Here is a 22,466-nt window from a genome sequence, read left to right on the forward strand (position 1 = left end):
ACTCAAATGCCCTGCTGAACAGATACAGCCACCAACAGTGGGACGAAATGGAAGAGTTTATAAACAAACTCCCAGAGGAGGACAAGAAAAGAGCAAGAGCGGTGGTCCAAGAAGGAAAAAATCTAGCTAATACCTGCCTAAAATCAGCACTAGACGCAGCAGGCACCGCAAGCAGGCAAATGTGCACAGGAACTATACTCTGGAGACATGCCTGGCTCAGGATCTCTGGATTCAAGCAAGAGGTCCAGACATCTATCATCAACAGGCCTCTTAACGGACAAGAGTTATTAGGCAAGGAAGTAGATGAATCCCTTCAGCAAATCAAGAAGGATAATGAAACAGCCAGGGCAATGGGGGCCCTACAACAAAGAGGATCTTTCAAGAGAGGAGGATTCTCCAACAGAAAGACCACAGGGAGAGGAAGCTTCAGTCAAAAGCAACAGATGCCACAATCCCAGGGGCAAAACACAAGCCAACAAATGGGGCAACAGTCTGGTTACCAGGGTTGGCAACAGCAAAAGCAGCCTGAAGGGTTTTTAGTGACTCAGGACAATTGGCGCTCTGCTATGTAAACGTATGCTTATTATTGGTGCAATTATAATTTATGTACGGTGCTACCAGGTAAGGGGATATTCCCTAAAACCCCTAAATATGTGTAGGGAAGAACCCTGCACAAAGTGATACAGAAACAAGCCCTGGGCACACGTGAACTTGTGTTTAACAAGGTACCAGTCAATAAAAATAGATTCTGAAAGAAATGTCAATGTTCCTCTCCGGTGAATGGATTTTTGATTTTTATTATTCAAAACGAGCAAACGAAAACCAGCCAGAGCGTGTTTCGTCGCCAATTGAAGTAATCCTGCGACTTCCTCAGGGCTGTAGGTAACGGTGCGAGTCTTTGTATAAACGCTCTGCCGGTGATAATTCCAACCGGCTGGTCAAGTTGTGCTTCACGAAGAATAAGTAAAGGGTATAACGGGTACAATTATATCCTAGTGGAGGTGATCCGGTAATTACATTATATCATGTGCCGCGAGCTCATAGCAGGACGTCAGGATGTCCAAGTTCAAAGTGTGGATCTACAGCGGGTACGCTGAGGTGGCTCATGGCAACAACGCTGTACGATTCAGAACTCAGAGTCATGCCGCCAGCGTAGGACACACAGAGGATAGTCCGTATTTCTTGCGGCGGGTACACTGTAATATCTCGCGGCAGCAGTTCTTGAGGTGCCTCCTGGGTATCGATACCCTGAGGAAGTCACAGGATTACTTCCATTGGCGACGAAACACGTGTTGGCTGGTTTTCGTTTGCTCGTTTTGAATAATACAATCAAGAATCCATTCACCAGAGAGGAACATTGACATTTCTTTCAGAATCTATTTTTATTGACTGGTACCTTGTTAAACACAAGTTCACGTGTGCCCAGGGCTTGTTTCTGTCACAAAAGCAGCCCTTTCGAGGGTGAGGAAACGGCAGAGGAAGAGGCCAAACCTCCGGAGGAAGGGTTAATACCTCTAACTGACTCCAACACGGAAAAAGGCCCACACAAAAAAAAGTGGGGGGAAGAATATCCTACTTCCTCAAACAGTGGGAAAGTATTACAAAGGCCAAATGGATATTAAATTTGGTTCAACAGGGATATTGCATAGAACTGACAAGGACACCACCTGCAAATCCACCAAAAATAAGAAAATTATCAAAAATAGAACAAACACTGCTAAACGTAGAAATCAAGGAACTGTGTCTAAAACAAGCAATAGAAACAGTTCCAAAACAAGAACGGCACAAAGGAAACTACTCACCATACTTCCTAGTACCAAAACAAGACTTAACCCTGAGACCAATCTTGGACTTAAGATTCATAAACAAGTTCATACGGACACAACACTTCAAAATGTGTACCCTTCAAGAAATAATCCCACAAATCCAAAAAGGAGATTTCCTAGCAACAATAGACCACAAAGACGCCTATTTACATATTCCAATGAACAGTACACACAGAAAGTACCTAAGATTCCTACACAACGGAACGTACTACCAATTCAAGGTACTCCCGTTCGGAATAAAATCAGCCCCACGGGTATTCACAAAGTGTCTGGCCTCAGTGGCCGCCTGCCTAAAAAAAGAAAAGATCCATGTATACCCCTATCTGGACGATTAGCTAATAAGGGGACGCGCAAGAAAAATATGCCAGAAACAGGTTCAAAAAACAATTCAACCACTTTAAAGCCTAGGATTATCCATAAACCACAAAAAATCATCAACAAATCTACAAAGGGAAAAGATATTTCTGGGGGCAGAACTAAACACAAGGAATGGAAGGGCATATCCCACACAAAACAGGATAAAAGTTATCTACAACGAAACAGCCCTCTACCAGAAGGGAAAATCTCTGACAGTGAGGAAGGTAATGAAGCTGATGGGAATTATGGCATCATGCATACCACTCATCCCTCACACTCGCCTACACATTCAACCATTCCAAGAATGGATCGCCAACAGCTGGTCACAAGCCACAGGGAGTTACAGACAGAAACACAATGGTGGGTATCCAACGCCATAGCACAGGGGAGAACTTTCAAAAACTCAGCTTCATCTGTGACAATAACCACGGATGCATCCCTCAACGGTTGGGGAGCACATCTGAACCGACTACAAATTCGAGGGCGATGGAGCAAGGAACACTCCGTAAAACACATCAACTTCTTAGAAATTAAAACTGTCTTTCTGGCACTCCAAGCATTCTAGAAACCGATTCAGGGAAAACCCATCCTGATACTAACAGACAACACAACAACAATGTTTTACCTGAACAAACATTGGGGAACAAAAGCCTTCCCCCTACGCAAACTGGCACAAGAAATTTGGCTATGGGCAATACCACGGCAAATCAGTCTGCAAACAGTTCATCTACCAGGGGTAGACAACATCACAGCAGACCGGTTAAGCAGACAGAACAGTTGCTCACACAAATGGGAGCTAAAGCAAACAATGGTACAATACCTGTTCAACATCTGGGGAACACCAGTGTTGGCTCTCTTTGCAAAAATGCAGAACAAGAACTGCCAAAACTTTGCATCCAGGTTTCCACACCACCTGTCAAAGGGAAATGCACTTTCACTCAATTGGTCTCAGACATTTGTCTATTCTTTTCCACCAATTCCCCTGACGCAAAGAGTACTGCAAAAAGCAAGCGAACCAGGAACAAATATGATTCTGATTGCCCCCTGTTGGCCAAGACAGACATGGTACTCAACTCTCCTAGAACTCTCCAAAGGAGAGATCATCAGGATCAAAGCAGACAAGGACCTGCTAACAATGCAACATAGCCAAATCTACCACCCGGAACCAGCAACATTACAATTAGCAGCCTGGCGCCTGAATACATAGAATTTGGGCACCTCAAACTGCCGAACCATAGAGATTCTGAAGGACGCAAGAAAGCAGTCAACAAGGAAATGCTATACAGCTAAATGGAAGCGATACATCACATGGTGCACAGCTAATAACAAAACTAATACAATTAATACACAGGAAACAGTAGTTACGTACCTTACCTACCTTTTAGACTGCAACGTCAATTTTTCAAGCCTACAGGTGCACCTCGCGGTCATAGTGGCATACACAAGAGGGAAAGCATGCTAGAGTTTCTTCACTAGACCGCTCATCAAAAGATTTCTGGAAGGAGCAAAAAGAGTGGCTCCCCCAAGAACTGCTCCAATACCTACTTGGAGTTTAAATACAGTGCTGTCTCAGCTAATGGGAAAACCGTTTGAACCCATGCATACAGCAGACTTCAAACATGTCACTATTAAGACAGCATTTTTCATTGCAATAACATCACTACGGAGAGCAAGTGAACTACAAGCATTAACAGTACAGGAGCCATATCTAAAAATCCCCAAGGATAAGATCATCTTAAAAACTAACCCACAGCTTTTACCAAAGGTGGTAACTAAGTATCACCTGAACCAAAACATCAACTTACCAGTTTTCTTCAAGGACCCAAAAACTAAAGCAGAAAGAAGCCTTCATACCCTGGATGTGAGAAGGGCCCTACTATACTATCTGCAAAAAACTGAACAAGTAAGAAAAACAAAACAGTTGTTCGTGGCTTACTCACATACCAATACTGAATCAGCTGTCACTAAAGCAACCATTGCAAGATAGATAGTACAAGCAATACAACTAAGCTATGCTAATGCCAAAAAGGAACTATCAATACAACCAACAGCTCACTCCACTAGGAAGAAAGGAGCGACGCTGGCTTTCATGGCAAATGTTCCCATCGATGCCATCTGCACAGCAGCAACATGGGCATCACCACACACATTTAGAAAGCATTATTGCGTGGACATACAAATAAATAAGGAAGCTCAAATCGGACAAAGGGTGCTTCTAAACCTGTTTGCTAAGTCTTCCTCTTACCACAGCTTCCCAAACATGGGAGAAACCGCTACATAATCTGATGCCCAGCATGTGAATCCAGAAAACTCTTCAAGCTGCAAAACTACTCGTACTGGTAAGTAACCATTTCGTTTTCCTCCCTGTCATTAGGTCTGTACAGCAGGGTTCAAGCTGCTTCTGTCAAGCTATGCAGGGTAGGCCCAAAGTCATACCGTTGTGGATGGTAGAATAGATGTTGCCGTCCGCAGGTGAAAATTAACTTTCTACGACATGGGTGTAGATTCTACACTATATACTATGGCCTTATTGGAGAGTTGAGTAAGCCTATCAGGTATTAGCCAGTTTCTACATGTTTTAGGTGTGAGAATACTGTTATGGTAAAGTAAGTATGTTTGGTGTTCACAGCATACTTAAAAACATTGAGGGTACATTTTTAGGATCCTCATTTGCCTGGAGAAACTGTGTGTACAGTGATGGGTACTGGCAGATTTTCTGCTGAATACTTTCTCTACCACTCCTGCTCTTTCCATGGTGAATAATTTCTTTAGTGGCGAAACAATTCTAAATGTATTTGTGCCATCATGGCATAGGACGAAAATCTGTCAAATCTGATTACCAAATTATATGATTGTGTAAAGGAAATTAGTTTGTTTTGTAAGTAGCCAAACATATATTAGAACATTTATTGGCCACAGTTTCTTGAGAGTTGTTTCATTGTTTTGCTATATATTCACTGTTATGAAACAATCCTTCACTTGAAATTGTGATTTTAGCTTGCCTTGGACTGCACTTAATTTCGTGTTTTTGTTATGTTTTTATAGCAGTTCATGTTGGAGCTCACATGATAAATGCCTTCAACTTTTCTTTGAACTACAACAAGGACTTTCCAGGACTCAATGTTGCAAGTTACAAGAATGAGGTCAGTAAGTACTGGTGGGAGATTATTTTAAGTCAGTTTCAGAAAAATTGTTCAGTGTGTTGACATGATCTATTTATGCTTTTGACAAGTGTGGATATTAATCCCAGGTTTGATATTCACAGGTTGGATTTCCAAGCATAGATGCTGCCTGGCCCAATCCTATCACTTTGTACAAACTAACTTCTATGTGCACTACCGTACGCTTAGCTTTTCCATCAATAAATAATTGAAAGGTTTCAAAATATAGTCCATTTTTTTTATGACAATCTGCAAAATCTATGTCATCTAAAGTTTTGAATACTTACAATTTGGTCTAATAAACCCATTTTTAAAACAGACTAGGTTTCTGTGGTGACAAAGTTATATATAATATTTTGTGTTTATGCCTTGAACTTACACTCTCATGTGTTGCATAGGTTTTAACATACATGAAGCTAAGCACTTAGTGTCATTAGGTCTCGCATGAAACCATGCAGGTGTTGTCGCTTGCAAGGTATTTTATTACCTTACGGTAGGCTTATAGCCTGCCATTGCAAACAATTGATTAGTTTAATTGTCTCTCTCATTTGCTTGCTTCTCTTTGGTCAATGCTTGCCGGCTTCTCTTCCTCTTTGTCTGTTTGACTCTTCCCTCAAGCATGGCTCGAGTACTTTTATCCATCCACTTCTTGCCTTGTGAGAGCTACTATTTTCTTTTTGTTGAAACACTTTGTAATGATGAAGTCCAGTAGCCAAGATGTAGTTTAAGATGAATTTATTTAGCTTTAGTTACAGGTTGGTAAGTTCATGTAGAGCAGCCCCACCAGTAGCAGCCTGCCTGCTGCTCAGCCCGTACTCCAACTGTCACATCTCACCTCACAGGCACCCAGACATTCCATTCAGCATCACCGCACCAACTTTCTATGCAGCACATTCACTCTAGCTGAGCAGCTAGGGAGAAAGCAACAGGAGAAATACATATACAGGATATTACATATCCTCCCCCTTTATATAACAGAAAAATGAAACTGCAAAACGGAATAAAGTATTGGCAAGATCAATTAAAGAGAAATATGCTAAAGTACACAAATGCAAGAAGTGAGAAAAACATTAACCAGAAGAACTATAATAAAACATTGATAAAATTAAATAAGACAGATAGATGAATAAAAAGCAACAATTTAGCATTGAAAATATAGTACGAAGATGCAGAGGTAAATATACAAGAGAAAATTGAGAAAAATTGAGAAGATGCATAGATAAATATACAGGATAATATATCAACGATCCTCCCCCTCTATAAATTTCTTAAAATATGGCATAAAATATGGTAGAAGAAACAACATGTTAGGTAAACGACACAATCACACCAATGACTACCACCAACTACACCATCTGGCCAGATAGGCATGAGAGGATGCACAACACAGCACGATATGAACTAGCTGTATGAACGACTGACACACACATCTATAACAGAAAAGTAATGGGTGTAGTACACCCGACTAAACGTCCCCAAGACAAGGGCGAGTGGAGAAACCTGTAGCAACAGGTAACACTCACACATAACCAACATCCTTAGAATTAGGACAAGTGGTGTAAACTGTGAAAATGGGGAGCTCCCACCCATATAGCCACTCCTCACCTAAGGTCAGCAAACGAATTGTGTGAAAATGGGTGACTCCAACCCATAGAGCCGTTTCTCACCTAAGGGCAGCAAAACAAATGTTTAGCCCAAGATGACTTACACACAGTTCAGTCATTCCTCGTATAAGGGTGTGAAACGTGATCTGAAGAAATGGGACTAGTACCCATTTGGAGACCCCTAATGTAAGGGTCTGTAGTGTAAATTGTAGAAATGGGACTTTCACCCATTTCCACCCCTCATGTAAGGGCGTGTAACAACTACGTAGACATGGTTGAGTAACACCCACTTAGTCATCCCTCATGCAAGGGAATGAAAAGTAGCCTGTAGAAATGGGAATTTAACCAATATAAACCTCCCTTTTGTGTACGGGTCTGTAATGTAAATTCTAGAAATGGGACTTTCACCCATTTCCGACCTTCGTGTAAGGGTGTGTAAAGGTTAAACTAAAGAAATGGGCCATTCCCACCCATAGCGCAATCCCACGTGTGAGGGGTATGTAGGGTTCAATGTAACAATGTGGAGTAAGATGTAAAATAAAATGTCAACATACGTAGACTGTAGAAATGACACCAAGACCATAAATTTACCCTCACAACATACATAACAGCTATCACAGCAATACACATGCTAATACGCAATGCACTAGTAAACACACCCAGACATGAGTTTGCAGCCATGAAAATAGAGCACGATAAAGAAACTGCTGACCAAAAGAGCAGTTTGTGACTTCCAGTACAACACCGAGTGTAGTGAGCAACCAGGAAATATAAACATAAAATAGAAACAAAGATATACAATTAAACTTAAGAAATGAAAACGTAACATCAAAACTGTACTGGGTCACTGGTGAGATCCGAATCTTCACAAACTACATTTGCCATCACTCAATGAATATGCTGGATATCCAGACAGTATGCATCACATTGCACCATTGTGCAGTGGCTGCTATTCCGAGGAATTTGAAGAGAAAATAATGTAGTGACTAACCAACCAACATAAGACGCTGACACACCCGACTAGGAACCAAGCGTTGATCTCCAGTGTCGCAGTCACAAGAAAAACAAATATGCTTGTTTAAAGCACCTGAAACGAATGAAAAAAGAAGCTTATCCATATGAGATTGCATGAATTGTCCAGTTAAAATTACCACACTTTAAAGGTTATCCAAATGCCTGTAGGACATGCTGGGCACTATTTCAGTGACACAAAAAATGCTCTGTGGCAGAAGCATCTGCCCACCTCTCTGCATCTCGTGTGCCACAGGAACGTGATTTACTTCACCAGCAACTGGTTGGCAGCATAACATCAGCACAGCTGGTGGTGCCGCTTTGTTTTTCCCTGGAATGTCACTCCACCGATGTGAGACGCGACAACATGCTTGCATAGGAAAGTATACATAGAAAAAAACAAGCATTGAAAATGCAATAGGTCTCGCCTTTGATTAAGTTAAAACCATTTGCTTTGCTAATGGTATTATATAGCAAAGCAAATGGCTTTAACTTAATAAAAGGTGAGACCTATTGCATTTTCAATGCGTGTTTCAGAATGTTAGGAGTGAACTGAAAGGGTGTATTTTTCTCAAGGTAGTGAAGAAGTGAAGAAAGAGAGCAGGGGAAGACGGGAACAAGGCAGAGGGGGAGAGTGACACACAGGGGTGTCATGCGTCGAGCAAGAGAGCGAGGGGAGACGGAAACAAGACCGAGGAAGAGAGTGACACAAGGGGGTCAGGCATCGAGGGAGGGGAGACGGAACCTAGAGGAGAGAGACGTACACACACATAGAAGTGGAGCGGAATAGAGGGTGAGATGGAAACCAGGGCAGCTGGAGGGAGATATACACAAGGGGTCAGAAGTGGAGTGAGATAGTGAGGGGGAGAAGGAAACAAGGGCAGAGGGAGAGAGAGACCGCTGGAGGTCAGAAGGGGGGCGAGAGAGAGGGGGAGATAGATACAAGGGCAGAGAGAGACACACAAAGGGATTAGAAGGGGAGCGAGTGAGAGAGAGACGGAAACAAGGGCAGAGAGAGAGAACGCATGAAGGTCAGAAGGGGAGAGAGATACTGGGGAGGTGGAAATAAGGGCAGAGAGAGACACACTGGGAAGTGGAGTGAGATAGTGAGGGGAGAGAGAGACAGGGGAGAGAGAGATACACAGGTGTTCAGAAATGGGGGAAGAAAGCGAGGGGGAGACGGAAACAAGAGCAGAGAGAGTGACATGCATGGGGTCAGGCATGGAGCGAGATAGCGAGGGGGAGACGGAACCTAGGGGAGGGAGACGTACACACACACACACAGCGTCAGAAGTGGAGCGGAATAGAGGGTGAGATGGAAACTAGGGTCGCGGGAGGGTGATGTGCACATGGGGGCAGATGTGGAACGAGATAGAGCGGGGTGAAGGAAGCAAGGGCAGAGGGGAGAGAGATACACATACAGGGGGCTCAGAATGGGAGAGAGAGAGGGGGTAAACAAGGGCAGAGAGAGCGAGAAGCCGGCAGGAAGGGCAGATGTGGCTAGTGGGCTGCAGGCGGTTCCTTGCCTCTGGGAGAATGGTCCCTGCTGCAGTGGCCACCCCTGCTTGGTGCCCGGCTCCCTCAGTGCCTGCCGCTGCTGCCTCCCTCCTTGCCTATCGCTGATAGCAGCGTGTGAGCAGGGCGCAGGGACCCTCCTGCAGCCCGAGAGAGCCAGTAACAACAGCAGCGAGAAACCTGCTGGGGATTTAAAGGGAGAGCAGCAGCAAGAGGTCTGCAGCAGGAAGTATCACCAGGGGCACCTGGAGTCGGGCACGGGCACTGTGCTCGCGCTGGAGCCTGATGCGGGCATAGTGCACATACTGGAATCTGACTGACATAGGCACAGTGCTTCACTGGATCCTGACACGAGTATAGCGCACACACTGGAGTATGACTGAGTGTACATAGACATACTGGTAAACTGGAACCTGAAGCGGGTATAGTGCTCATCCTGGGGTATGACTAACATAGGCACAGTGCTACAGCCTAAGATAGTTTGAAAAGGAAAGGGCGACAATGTGCGGCGCGCGCGCTGTAAGGAATGCCGCTCCCACGTCATGGGAACAAAGATGAGACATACTGGCCTGAGCTAGTTTGAAAAGGAAAGGGCGACAATGTGCTTTAATGTGCGGCGTGCGCGCGCTCTGTAAGGAATGCAGCTCCCACGTCACGGGAACAAAGATGGCATCGGCCAGTTGAAATGGGCCGTCCTAAAAATGGACAAGGCGGCAACCAATCACACGCCCTCGTTTAACATAAACGAGGGCACGAGCCAATGGAAAAGAAGGGCGTGGCTTAAAGAACCCGTCTGAAATCGTATCGATTTCAAAAGCCCTCGCATGGCGTGTGCAGCGCATGCACGCTACTAATGCCAGGTGAGACCTAAAAAATAGGGTGGCATGTAATGCAGAACAGAGCCGGGTGGCTCTAGGTGTGTACGTGCATGAAATGTTGAGCACAGTACGTATTCCAGCCCTGGATCGTAGAGGTGACGCGCCCCATGGTAACGCTATGGGAAATCCATGCACCAAGACTCAGCAGAAACTGTCGGGTCCCACATGAATCGAATGAAATGCCTCCCAGTCCTCATGCAATAATGGACAGTATGGCGCTGAGAGAGGGAAAAACAAACACTCACCAAAGTAACTTTTTTTTGCTTTTTGTACGGTGAACTTCTCCTCACTGTTGACAGCACACCAGCCAATGTCTTTTAATAAATTGTTGCAATACTTGACCGATCTTTTGAGCACTGCCAGGTTCTGTGAAAAGAAGCTGCTGCTTTCATCCTTCCAAGCCCTAACAGATTTCTTTAAAACACTGTATGATGCTGGTATAACTCAGCGTTCTGTAGCTTGTCTACAATAAAGTGAATGGCAGTTCATGTAACCAACAGATGCACGCCCTGGCTGGAGCCGTCCGATGAACAGGACACTGGTGGGGCTGAAGGGCTGCAGGGCAATCTGTCTGTCTCTGTACTCTCAGCTTCAACAAATATTTCTTTACAGTTACTTTCTCTGTAGTTTCTTCAGGCTGTGATTTCATGTAATCCCTTGTTTCATAGTTTCTCTCTGTAGAATTAACTTCTTCAGCTTACTCACATGGGTTCTTATCTCAAAATCGTTGCCAAAAATGTAATGATGAAATCCAGTAGTCAGGCTTAACGGAGATAAGACGGAGGCTATGATCCTAGGTAAAAAGACTGACCTTTGGGGATTGCATCACTGGCCATCCGAAATGGGCACTTTGCCCCTGTCAGTACACCAAGTCCACAATCTGGGTTTCATGATTGACAACCAACTTTCAATGAAGCAACAAGTCAACAAGGTAGATGCTACTTGCTTCAACGTCCTAAAAATGCTAAGAAAAATCTTATGGATGATACCTCGTGCTGTACAGAAAACGGTGGTCCATGCCTTGGTCACCTCCAGGCTGGACTATGGCAATGTTCTTTGCTTGGGATCCAACAAAGCCGTTATCCATAGGCTCCAAGTAGTACAGAACGCGGCAGATAGACTGCTGTGCAATATACCTAAGACTCCATCAATTACTAGCTATCTTCGCGACTTACACTGGTTGAAGATAGAGAATCGCATCACATTCAAAGCATTATGCTATATGGATAAAATCAAATAGGGAGTAGCCCCAACATATCTGCAATCGCTGGTACAACTGTATCTCCCTTTACGACTCTTATGATCAGCCCATCAATATAGGTTCACCATTCCCAAATTAAAAAGGTCGCGCATGCACGGCCGCTTCTTCTCTTATCTTTGCCCCACTTTGTGGAATTCCATGCCTCTTACACTATGTGAGGAAACCCTATATGATAGTTTCCGAAAAAATCTAAAGACTTGGTTGTTTAATCTCAGATTCCCTATCCTGTTCTCTCTTCCTACCAGTTGGCACCGGGAAACCTTTTGGGGTAGCTGAGCGCCTTACAAATTTAGTTTAATAATAATAATAGTTTAAGATGAATTTATTTAGCTTTAGTTACAGGTTGGTAAGTTCATGTAGAGCAGCACCACCAGGAGCAGCCTGCCTGCTGCTCAGTTCATACTCCAACTGTCAAACTTCACCTCACAGTCATGCAAACATTCCATTCAGCATCACCACACCAACATTCCACGCAGCACATTCACACTGGCTGAGCAGCTAGGGAGAAAGCAACAGGATAAATAAATATACAGGATACCACACACTTGTTGCGAATACATATGTTTGCGACATGTCTACCTTATGTTCCTACACCATGTCGCTCTATTTCATATGCTTTTGTTCCCCTTAAGTGTGCATGATCCCCTATCTCACCAGTGTGCTTAAGGCTTTCTGGTGCCTGCCCCCAACCATCCTCCCATTCAGCTCCATGTTTATGTTTCCCCCACCGCCCGCTCTGTATTATTGGTTGTCCAAACTATTCTATCCTGCTCTGCTCAGTGTTGTTGCCTGCCCCCACCATCTTATCCCTCTCTATGTTGGTGTTTCCTCCACCCACTCTCCCATTCCACCCAGTGCTGTTCTTGGCCCCCACCCACTCTTCCATCCTGCTATATGTTATTTGCCCCCACCCAGTCTCCTGTCCTGATTCTTGTTATTTGCTCCTCTCATACTCTTCTTCCCTTCTCCATGTTCTTGTTTGCTCTGCTTTCCCTCTTATTCCACTCCATGTTGTTGCTTGCCGCTACCCACTCTCCCATCTCACTCTGTTGTTACTTGCTTCACCCACAATCCCTCCAGCTTTGTTGTTGTTTGCCCGCACCCACTACTCCATCCCGCTTCATGTTGTTGTTTGTTCCTCCCACCTTCCTGTCCTGGTCTGTGTTGTTTACCCACCAATCCTCCTGTGCCGCTCCAGGTTTTTGCTTGACCCTCACCCTCCCACCTGTGTGGCTCTATGTTGTTGCTTGCCCCCACCCTCCTGTCCTACGTAGTATATGTTATTGTAGTAAATGTGGGAGGGACAGGTGGGAGTGGCTGTAAATGGAGAGTCCGTACTATAAAATGGGAGGGGATAACATAGGAATAAAGAGGGGTTAAGGAAGGTGTTAGGAGAGGTTTAAGGGAGGAGTACGGGGACGTTCAGGGAAGAGTAAGGAGGAGCTGAAGGAGGGATGTGCACCCACAAAAGAGTTAAGCCCATTCCTATTCACAAACTGCACATTTGAAGTTGCTACAGCCAAAAAGGACCCCAAACTTTTGTAAATGTACTCCAGCACCACCCACAGCCAACCACTGGTACTGCAACTACCTCCCATAGTAATAAAATGGGACTTAAAATATAATCCCATACAAAATAATGGTTAATTAAATAATGTATTTAAACTAATCAACAACATAAATACAGTTCATAATGTTCATAATGTTAAGAAATATCTAAATATAAACTTTTTTTATCTTAATTTAACCTATTTCAATAAAAGAAATTACATTCAAAATATATGTAACATAATTTTTATTAAAATATGAATAAATTACTTTAAATTCTACATATCAATTTTAATCATTTTGAAAATGCTACATTTTTGTTTTACTTTAAGTGAGATTGTTTTTATTATTTAAACTTGAGAATATTTTTTAATATATTAAAATATAAATTTTAAATTTAAATTGTTATTAATGGTGTAAAAGTTATACAATCAAAATAAATCTCTAAAATTATGTAGCATTAATACTTTAAATTCAAATATTACTTTTCTTTTTTTGTTTAGTAATCTTTCACATTTTTCCCTACACTTTAAAATACAGAGATCTCCGCACCGGTAGTGGAGACTTCCGTCTACAAGTGAAAAGTTACAAGTGGTACCTTAAAACTATTAACTTGTTTTTTAAATAAATATAGGAATGTTTTAAATGTATTACATTGAATCACAATTGTTTATAAAAGAGTTATAAAAGAAAACCCACCTAAAGTAAAATGTTTGTATTTATTATGTTTTGAAAATTACAAAACATTATGTATAGAATGAATGTAAATGTGTGTATTTTTTAAATCGTTATATTTATTTTTGCATCAACAAGGTTATTAAAATATGTGATCATTTCATAATTTAAAAAATATATATATAATTTTTTACATTCAATTTAATTAATATATATTTTTAAATATTCAAACAAATTATTTTAATGTAATGTTATTTCCTAGGGGGTTCTAATTTATGTCCCTCCATTATTTTCTATGGGAGTGTATTGCAGTGTCAGTGGTTGGCTATGTGTGGTGCTGGACTTACTACAGCTCCTTTATTTGCTGTAGTAACAGTACACTAGTACGTTTGGTTCCACCTCTTGTTTTCGGAGGTGAAGACATGTAAGTCTCTACACTTTTGAGTAACTTTAGACTTGTAAATCGTGAATAGTCAAAAGTAGTAAATTTACCACGAAGTATAAGAGTAAACATAAATATATAGATTTACTCACGTGTAAGTTTAGATTTGTGAACAGGCCCCATAGTATTTGTTTATAGAGAGAAATAGCCCATATTTTCAAGGAGTGTAGAGGAAGGGATTTTGCGACAAGGGAAAATGATTCCATAGGTCAGATAAAATGGAAACAGCATGTGCATTTGTTCATTTTTACTGCCTTGAACCTGATTATTGTCTGTCTGCAGATAGTGTACATGAATGGGATCAATGCATGCTGGAGGACACCTGGAAATTTCTCCTTTTTGTAGATTTATGAGAACGTTATGAGTCTCAAAAATGCAGAAAACTATCCAGGTTTCTGCTCTAAGACATTAATGCCCAGATATTAGTTCATCTGTTTTATTTTTTTTCTTGTCCTAAGTGCTCCTGCATTTGTGTTCTTTAGAGTCTGATTTTCAACACTACATTGTTCGCTGATTTTTTTCTCTGTTTTGCATTAGTGTTTTTCTGCCTCTGTCATATGTGCCTCGCTTAGGATAGCATGAGCAAACTCTTCCGGATACATATGGTTTTAGTATATTTCTCAAGAACTGTGCTTTTGAAGCAAACACCACCTTAGTTTCCGTACCTTGACTTGGTCTTCCACAAGTTACAAAAATGATTTATGAACCATTTAGATCTTAGTAGACAGCCCACTGCCCTGGTGAATTATTGTCTGTCAAATTTAGATGATTTCTGCCTGCTGGTGGGGCTTTCTAAACCTTCCTGTGAACCACTGGTGTGGTGGTTTATCTGAAGGTGGAAGTGTTTGCTGAATGGGTTCCATGTTTATTGTGCTTAGTTGGCAAACCTTTTTGTTTTTCAGGAATAAATTCCCTAAGCAATACTCTGTTCTAGAAAAACAAAACATCAACCCTGCTGACACGCAGGACCTTTATCACTGTGTGTGCAGACCATTGACAGACTTCCCTGCCCAGGACCACCAAGACTTGCATGACTGTCCCAACCAGGAAAATCTAGTCATGGTCTCCCCAACCCTAAAAGTGTGGGGTTGATCGTCACTGTGACCTGATAGTGGCATAGTGGACGTGCTGTCAGGTCAGAAGATTACTAGGATAGTGCAACTTGAGGCTGAATGGGCAAGCCGCAAGTTTTGTGGAACAGGTATCCTGCCAATTTACTTTCGGGTTTCCTCTAAACCAAAATATAAATCATTCCCAAAAGCTTCTTATTGAGAAAGGCATTCCTGATGTAACCTGCAGCTCTCAAGTCTTGAGGGTAGCCTTCTAATCACTGAGTCTCTTCTAAGCAAAGACTCACTCAAGGTCCAGTCCCAAATGGTCTGCTCAGTCTTCTTCAGAACAGAGAAAATGTCTACATTTTGTGTCTCTGTATCAGCACCTGGAGCCCAACAAGGTAATACCTATATTGCAGTTCTAGTCCCCGGCTATTAACAGGTGGCAAGAGTCCTTCAGCATTCTTTGTCCAGCAGTCAGGAAGAACTTTCTTCTTGATGATGTTCTTCCAGGTCCACAAATTTTATAAAGAAATGGTGTCTTTTTTATCGTATGCACTCGCCAGTGATTATTATCTGTAACCAATCCTAACATAGATACACAACTTCATTTTGCAGGGCTTCCTTTCTCCTTTACTGTATATATTCCTCATTCAAGAAAGCTCTAGGCATCTTCCCTCTGGTAGATCTTGGTATTCCATTTCAAACGCACCCTGACTGACATGAGGGAACCTCCACTCACCTTGTGTGGAACCACTTTTCCCTACGGCTGCGAGAACAAACTAATAACTAAGAATGAGACTGAATGGTTTTGGTTCCTGAGACCCACATTTTGGGATCCCCAGTTCAAAGAAAGGGCTGTTGCTGCGGTCATTGGTGTTGACACTCACAGATGACTCACTGCTACTAAATGGTCACTTTTTACACCATTTCAGCTTTGTCCTCTCAGAGACAGCATTATTATCATCCAGAAGGCCAGTCATTCACACCTATCCTAGGATGTTTATTCAGGTCACTGGATTGAAGCCACTGGACAAATTAGTTTTAATCAAGATTGCTCTCTGTCATAGCATAAAGTATACTTTTTAAAGTTGCTTTTCTGCTACATTTATCAATAATCTATTTTCAGTACATTCTTAATGATAAATGAAAAGGAACTTTAAATTATTTTACTATTATTTCCCTACTTTTACGTCTGTCTCAAAATTAATGTTATTCAGAATCAGTACTTTCCCTTGAAAATGTAGACCTCCTCCACTTGCAGAAGCATGTTTATCATGCAAACACTCATTGACAGTATTTTTGCCTTTGGCTTAATTTTGACTAGGTTTATGCTATACAAATATCACATTTAGACATAAATACATACACATAGTTTGGCCTACACAATGGCAGACAGCTTTTGACAACTGCTCCCTATGAAGGTGTAATTTTCCACTTGTATTATTAATCACTCTTTCCTATGGTCTAGCAAGGCACACTTCTGGGCAACATATCTAATATATAAAATAAGTTTTCCTACATACCAAAGAGGTTTTAAGCTCCAGCCCTGTCGACGCACTATGGTTTTCTCTGAAACAGTATACTTTAGTCATATTTGTGGTTGTTGTCCATAAACACAACAACTAATATATTACATTTAACTTCCATGTCAGTGGTGCAGCATGGTCTTACTGGAGAATTAAACAAATTGAGTGCACCTAAATATACAGTCGATGTTTAGGAGATGAGCACATGAAATGTAGCATTGAATGACACAGTGCACAGAGATATAATGCTAGCAAAAAAAGAGCTAATAAAAAGATGAGAAATTGGACAATTCAGAAAACTGTGAATTGCTACAGTGTCATTTTAATTTCAGGGTCTCCATTTCTGCACTGGAAAGCAAGCTAGAAAGACCAAATACTCACGAGCATGACTGGGCAAGAAGGGACTCCTTCTCTTAAGACCAGGGAAAGAAACAGCTCTACCATGGCTGTGGCCAGTAAAGTAAACCAGCCTACCTTGCCTGATACCGGAAAGGATCAGGTCGACCTTTTCAACATAGACTGGCTTACCAAATTCAGTGCTTCAAAGTAGTGTGTCTATATCACTGGAATGCATCGGTTAGAACCCTGAGCACTGCAAAGTAAAGGCCAGAGCAGAACCACTGGGCCCAGAAGATGCACATACGTCCCTCTACTGCTGAGCCAAGGATTCACGGGACCACTGGCTATGATGAAACCAATGCACCAACGAATAAATCTTACCATATGTCTAACTGAAACAGTTTTTTCAATCAATCAATATCAATCAATATGCACTTTATTTGGATAAAAACAACATATCCATAAAAGTACAATTTAAAATATGATACAAAAAGAAGATACAAATATTTCAAACACTTCGAATGATAAAAATGAATCTGGGTACATAGTATTACGAGTACGCACCGCCATTTCTAAAAAGGATCCAACTCGAAAACATAATTCATCATTGTTAATAGCTAGCACCATCCCGTAGGCTACCTTGTAATCAATAACACCTCGTTTTTTAAAATACGGGTTCAAGAATTTTTTGGTAAGGGGAAGGTAATAGGAACAAAAGAATAGGAAGTGCAGCATTGATTGTTTTTGGGTATTATTACATGGACATAAGGAAAGATCGAGGTTGGCAGAAAAACAAGTGGGGAATGACAGCAGATATTTTATTGTGTCTGCCCTTAACCTGAAAAATAAACCCCTTTCCCAGCAACCAACTGGTTTAAGAAGGTATTTGGGCATGACTGGGGCCGCATACTCAATTTGCATATATCTAGCGACTGAGGATTTATTACGCTCAATAACTGATCTTGTTTCTTTATAGAAAGTAATTTTTCTAGGGTTTTAATGCTGGTAGAGCTGTGATCTAGAGGGTTTAAAAATAAATGTTCCAGATTCAAGCTATTTAAACTTTTACGAACTCCTGCCAGCCAAGATATGTCCATCCCTTTGTCACATTTTAAACAATCCAGAATTATATCCCTAGTCAGTTGGGCGGCCGAATTCTTCCAAATTCTTAGCCAGAACAATGTTGGGCGAGCCTTAATAAAATCCTCTATGTAAGATAGGTGAAGTTCGCTATGACTAGCGTACGTAGAGGAAAAGAATGGGGCACCCAAAATTTTACGGCAAAACCTATTTACTTCGCACTGGATAGGTGTGCTAATGGTATTCCCCCATACCTCTGCCCCATATGTAACGGTTGGTGTGCATTAATCTGTAAATTTTAATAATGGAAGTCACTACCTCTATGTTTTTTGGCTTGGGTAGCCTAAGAATTGTATTGATAGAGTTGAGAAACTTCTTTTTACAGTGAGCTACATGGTCATTCCATAGTCCGTTGGATGCGAATACCAGGCCAAGGTACGGGAAGGTGCGAGTGCTTAATAACAGTTGATTGGAGTTTATAACAATTGAAAGATTGGAATATTTCTTGGATCCACACGACATTAAAAAAGATTTATTAAAATTGGTGCATAAGTCCAAGGTTGCCGTAAACTCCACAAAACCGTGGACCAGGGCACGTAAGCCTTTAGGAGTACGCCCCATTAACACTGCATCATCAGCGTATAACAAAGCAGGAATCTTGTTGCCACTGATGTTTGGGACGTCTTCGGTTGAAATCAGAAGAGATTTGGTCAGATCATTAATATATAAAATAAATAAAAGGTGGGCCAAAACACAGCCCTGTCTGACACCCCTTCCAATTTCAATAGCCTTAGATGTTTCACCATTCCTGCCAATGCGCACCCTAGCTTTTAGGTCTCTGTGCAGATAAGCCAAGAAGGAGACTAGTGAGTCTTCCAAACCAAGATTTAAAAGAGTTTGTCACAGCCGTGATCTGTTTACTAAGTCAAAGTCTGACGTATGATCCATGAATGCCAGGTACACTGGTGTTTTCTTAGCGATATTATATTTGCTAATAATCAAGTGGAGGTTAAGGCATTGTTCCACTGTGCCAACCTTACTCCTAAACCCCAGCTGAGATGGATACAAAACCTGACTTTCCTCAACCCATGAATTAATCCTGTTGAATATCACCCTGCCCAGAATTTTCAGAGTGTTATCAATCAGTTATATTGGCCTGTAGCAACTCGGGTTTGACCGGTCCCCCTTCTTAAAAATAGGGACTATGGTACTATAGGACCATGTGTCAGGAATAGATGAATCAGTAAGATTATTAAAAACGTTTGTAAGAAGTGGTGCCCAAAAATCGGGCTTGCTTTTGATAAGATCGATCGGGAGACCATCTGGTCCAGGGGCTTTACCCCCCAGACTTTGAGTTATAGCTTCTTCGACCTCCGATAGTTCAATCTGAAGCCCAGTGGTGTATGTATAATCTTTTTTGGGCTCGTTAGACACTGGGACAGCGTAAATCTTGCAAAAGTGAGCCTCCCAAGATTCACTGGAGATATTACAACTAATCGATGAGGATATAATTCCCACGGATTTCATGTCTTTAACAGCCCTCCAAAAATTCTTACCGTTTTTCAATACATTTGCACGCGCAAGGTTAGCCCAATGATCATTAGTAAGCTCCTCCTTCCTACGTTTAATAGCTTTTTTGTATTTACTCCTAAGTAACGATACAAGATAGCTGGCTCTAGGTTTATCTACAAGATCCTTTCTTAATGCTCTATTAGCCGCAGAACAGTCAGCGTTAAACCAACCAGGATCTGGTTTTATATTCCTGATCGGTTTAGATAATATGTTTTTAATGCCAGAGCATAACCCTGAGAAGGCGACAACTACCTCTGTATTGCATGTACTAGATATCAGACAAATATTGACCAAATTCAGATGAGATTTTATCATTGTTTCAAATAAAACATTATTATCAATGTTACGCCAAACAAGTCTGAGTTTATCGGTTGATGTCATTAAATCACATGCCCCACACGTACGATCATACACTGGCCGGCGTGAGAAACTTAAGATGGTGCTAATAGGGTTGTGGTCTCCTTGTAATGTTGGGATTACCTCAGCCCTTAGCACATGACTCTCTAAGGAGGCAGTTACAAAAGTATAGTCTATAGTGGAGGTGAACCCTCTGCTTCTATAGGTTGGTATTATACAACCATCTGTAAGAGGAGCAGCTGCAATCTCCATAACATTCAAAAGGTTATGCGAGCTTCGGAGGTTCACTAACTGTTCCCCTCTTTTACTCAGTGGTGCATTAGTAACTGGCCAAACAGCAGAATAAATATCCCTTGGTATTTTAACATTGAGGTCACCACCCAGACATATGCCCTTAATTTGGGAACCACAATTTGGTAATTGCAATTTTAAGATGAAATTAAACAGCAAAGAAAAGTTCATATTAGGGACAGTTTTAAAATCATCATTATAAAAATTAATCAAATAAATTGAATCCCCCCGAGTATAGAGGGTCACTTGGAATTTGTCGCTGTTTGTAGACAAAATTCTAGAACGGCCGCCTGCCTTAATATTTGTCCAAGTTGAGAGGCCGCCTGCAGGTCTACCTAAAATGGGGATCGGAGACAGGGTGTTAAAACATTCAAAACCCTCCATGTACAACTCCTGAGTCGCCCAGGTTTCTTGGAGCATCACAATATCCTGACGATTAATTAACTCTTTCCAGTCTGGTAAATTCAACTTAGACGCCAGCCCGGCAACATTCCAACTCAATATTTTAAGTGTCTGTTCATCATTCCTTATAACTAATGTATCAGTTTTAATAGCCTGAGAATTGTTTAGGGTTGGTGCAAGACTAATGCATCATTTTGTACTTCACACATTGCCGGGGTGGGCAGTCAATCTTGGCAGTCCAAACCAGATAGTGATGTGAATCTATTGGATGTTGGAATGTGATTATGCGAGTTACGGGGGATGTCTCAATTGTGGGTTTTTAAAAGTAACCTAAAGGAAGTGCCCATATATCAGTATTGTGGCCTGTCTGCTCCATCTGTGATGATAAAATAGTTTTTGCCACTGTTTGCCTACAAAAATTAATAATTATACAGTCCCCCCTGATGGTTTTGGGGGATGTTCCCAGCAAACCCACTCGTCGTACCATAATGATGTTCTCAGTTAGCGATGGTCTAAATCTTCTATGTTTGGAGAGCCAATCAACGCACTTACAGCGTAGTTGCTCCCATGACTCTGTCTGATCTTTCCTTAATGGGGGGACGCCTGCTACCTCAGGTGGTAAGTTTAATACAACATTGTTGCCCTCGGTATGGTTTGTAGGGGTTAGATCAATGTCAGCTTCTTGGTATATCTTATCTTTGCTATCACTATGGGATATCATGGTAGGTACATTGGTAGCGAGTGTCATATTATTTATCAGATTACCTTCACTTGTTCTAATAATAGGATCCTGAATCCCTTTTGCCCCCCTTATGCCCCTCAAATCAAGACATGTGAGAATTTTATTACAAGTCACACAATCGTTAACTCCCTGAGTTGGATTATGTGGTGCATGAATATTTTGGTGAGAAGTAAGCGTACTTTTAGTAGATGCATTTTGAGTTTGCTTACTAGCGCTAATAGGATCTGGTACCCTAGCATCAACTTGGGAGATAACGTTCATAGTTTGTTGTGTAGGGGGTACTTGCTGGACAGACTGATAATTAATGATACGATCTTTTAATAAGAAAAGGAAATTATCGAGAACAGGCTTAATACAGTCGGTGATAACAGTAATTAGATGATTAATATCAACTGCCCTGCCTTGGTTATCACTATCAATGATAGGAGGTAGAAAGTCATTCTCGGTCTGAGTTCCAGTCGTATGAAAGAGCAATTCAGTCCGTGGAGCGTGCACAAGGGCCTCAACGAATGTTTGGTTTGTTGATGAATGAATCCACGAATTTAAAGTCGAGCGAGTGAAGCATGGGCGGGTGGGTTGTTTCCTCTTCACGCTCACTGGCTTTCCAACTTTCCTTTTGCGTTTAGCCCCTAAAGTAAGAGTTTTAGGTGTTGCAGGATTTGGCTCAGATAGATCAAGTGTAATAATATCATGAACCTCTTCGCGGGCCAAAACAGGGGCATCAGAGTCACTTGCAATCAAATCAGTTGTTTCCACGGTAGGACCAGAAGATGATACAGATTGCCCTAAACCAAGAGAAAAACGCCTCTCTGTGAGCTCAATCT

General features: G+C 41.7%; 1 protein-coding gene across 2 annotated transcripts in view; it reads left to right on the plus strand.

Annotated features, from left to right (window-relative positions):
• NOX4 (NADPH oxidase 4) overlaps positions 1-22,466 on the plus strand; it is a 699,867-nt gene that overhangs the window by 165,762 nt on the left and 511,639 nt on the right. For both annotated transcript variants that reach the window (XM_085623140.1, XM_085623139.1), the window contains exon 5: positions 5,229-5,326. In XM_085623140.1, the coding sequence (XP_085479266.1) occupies positions 5,229-5,326 (98 nt within the window). The remainder of the gene's footprint in view (positions 1-5,228; positions 5,327-22,466) is intronic.

Source organism: Triturus cristatus, chromosome 8, assembly GCF_964204655.1.
Source record: "Triturus cristatus chromosome 8, aTriCri1.1, whole genome shotgun sequence".
In the NCBI taxonomy this organism is placed as follows: Eukaryota; Metazoa; Chordata; class Amphibia; order Caudata; family Salamandridae; genus Triturus; species Triturus cristatus.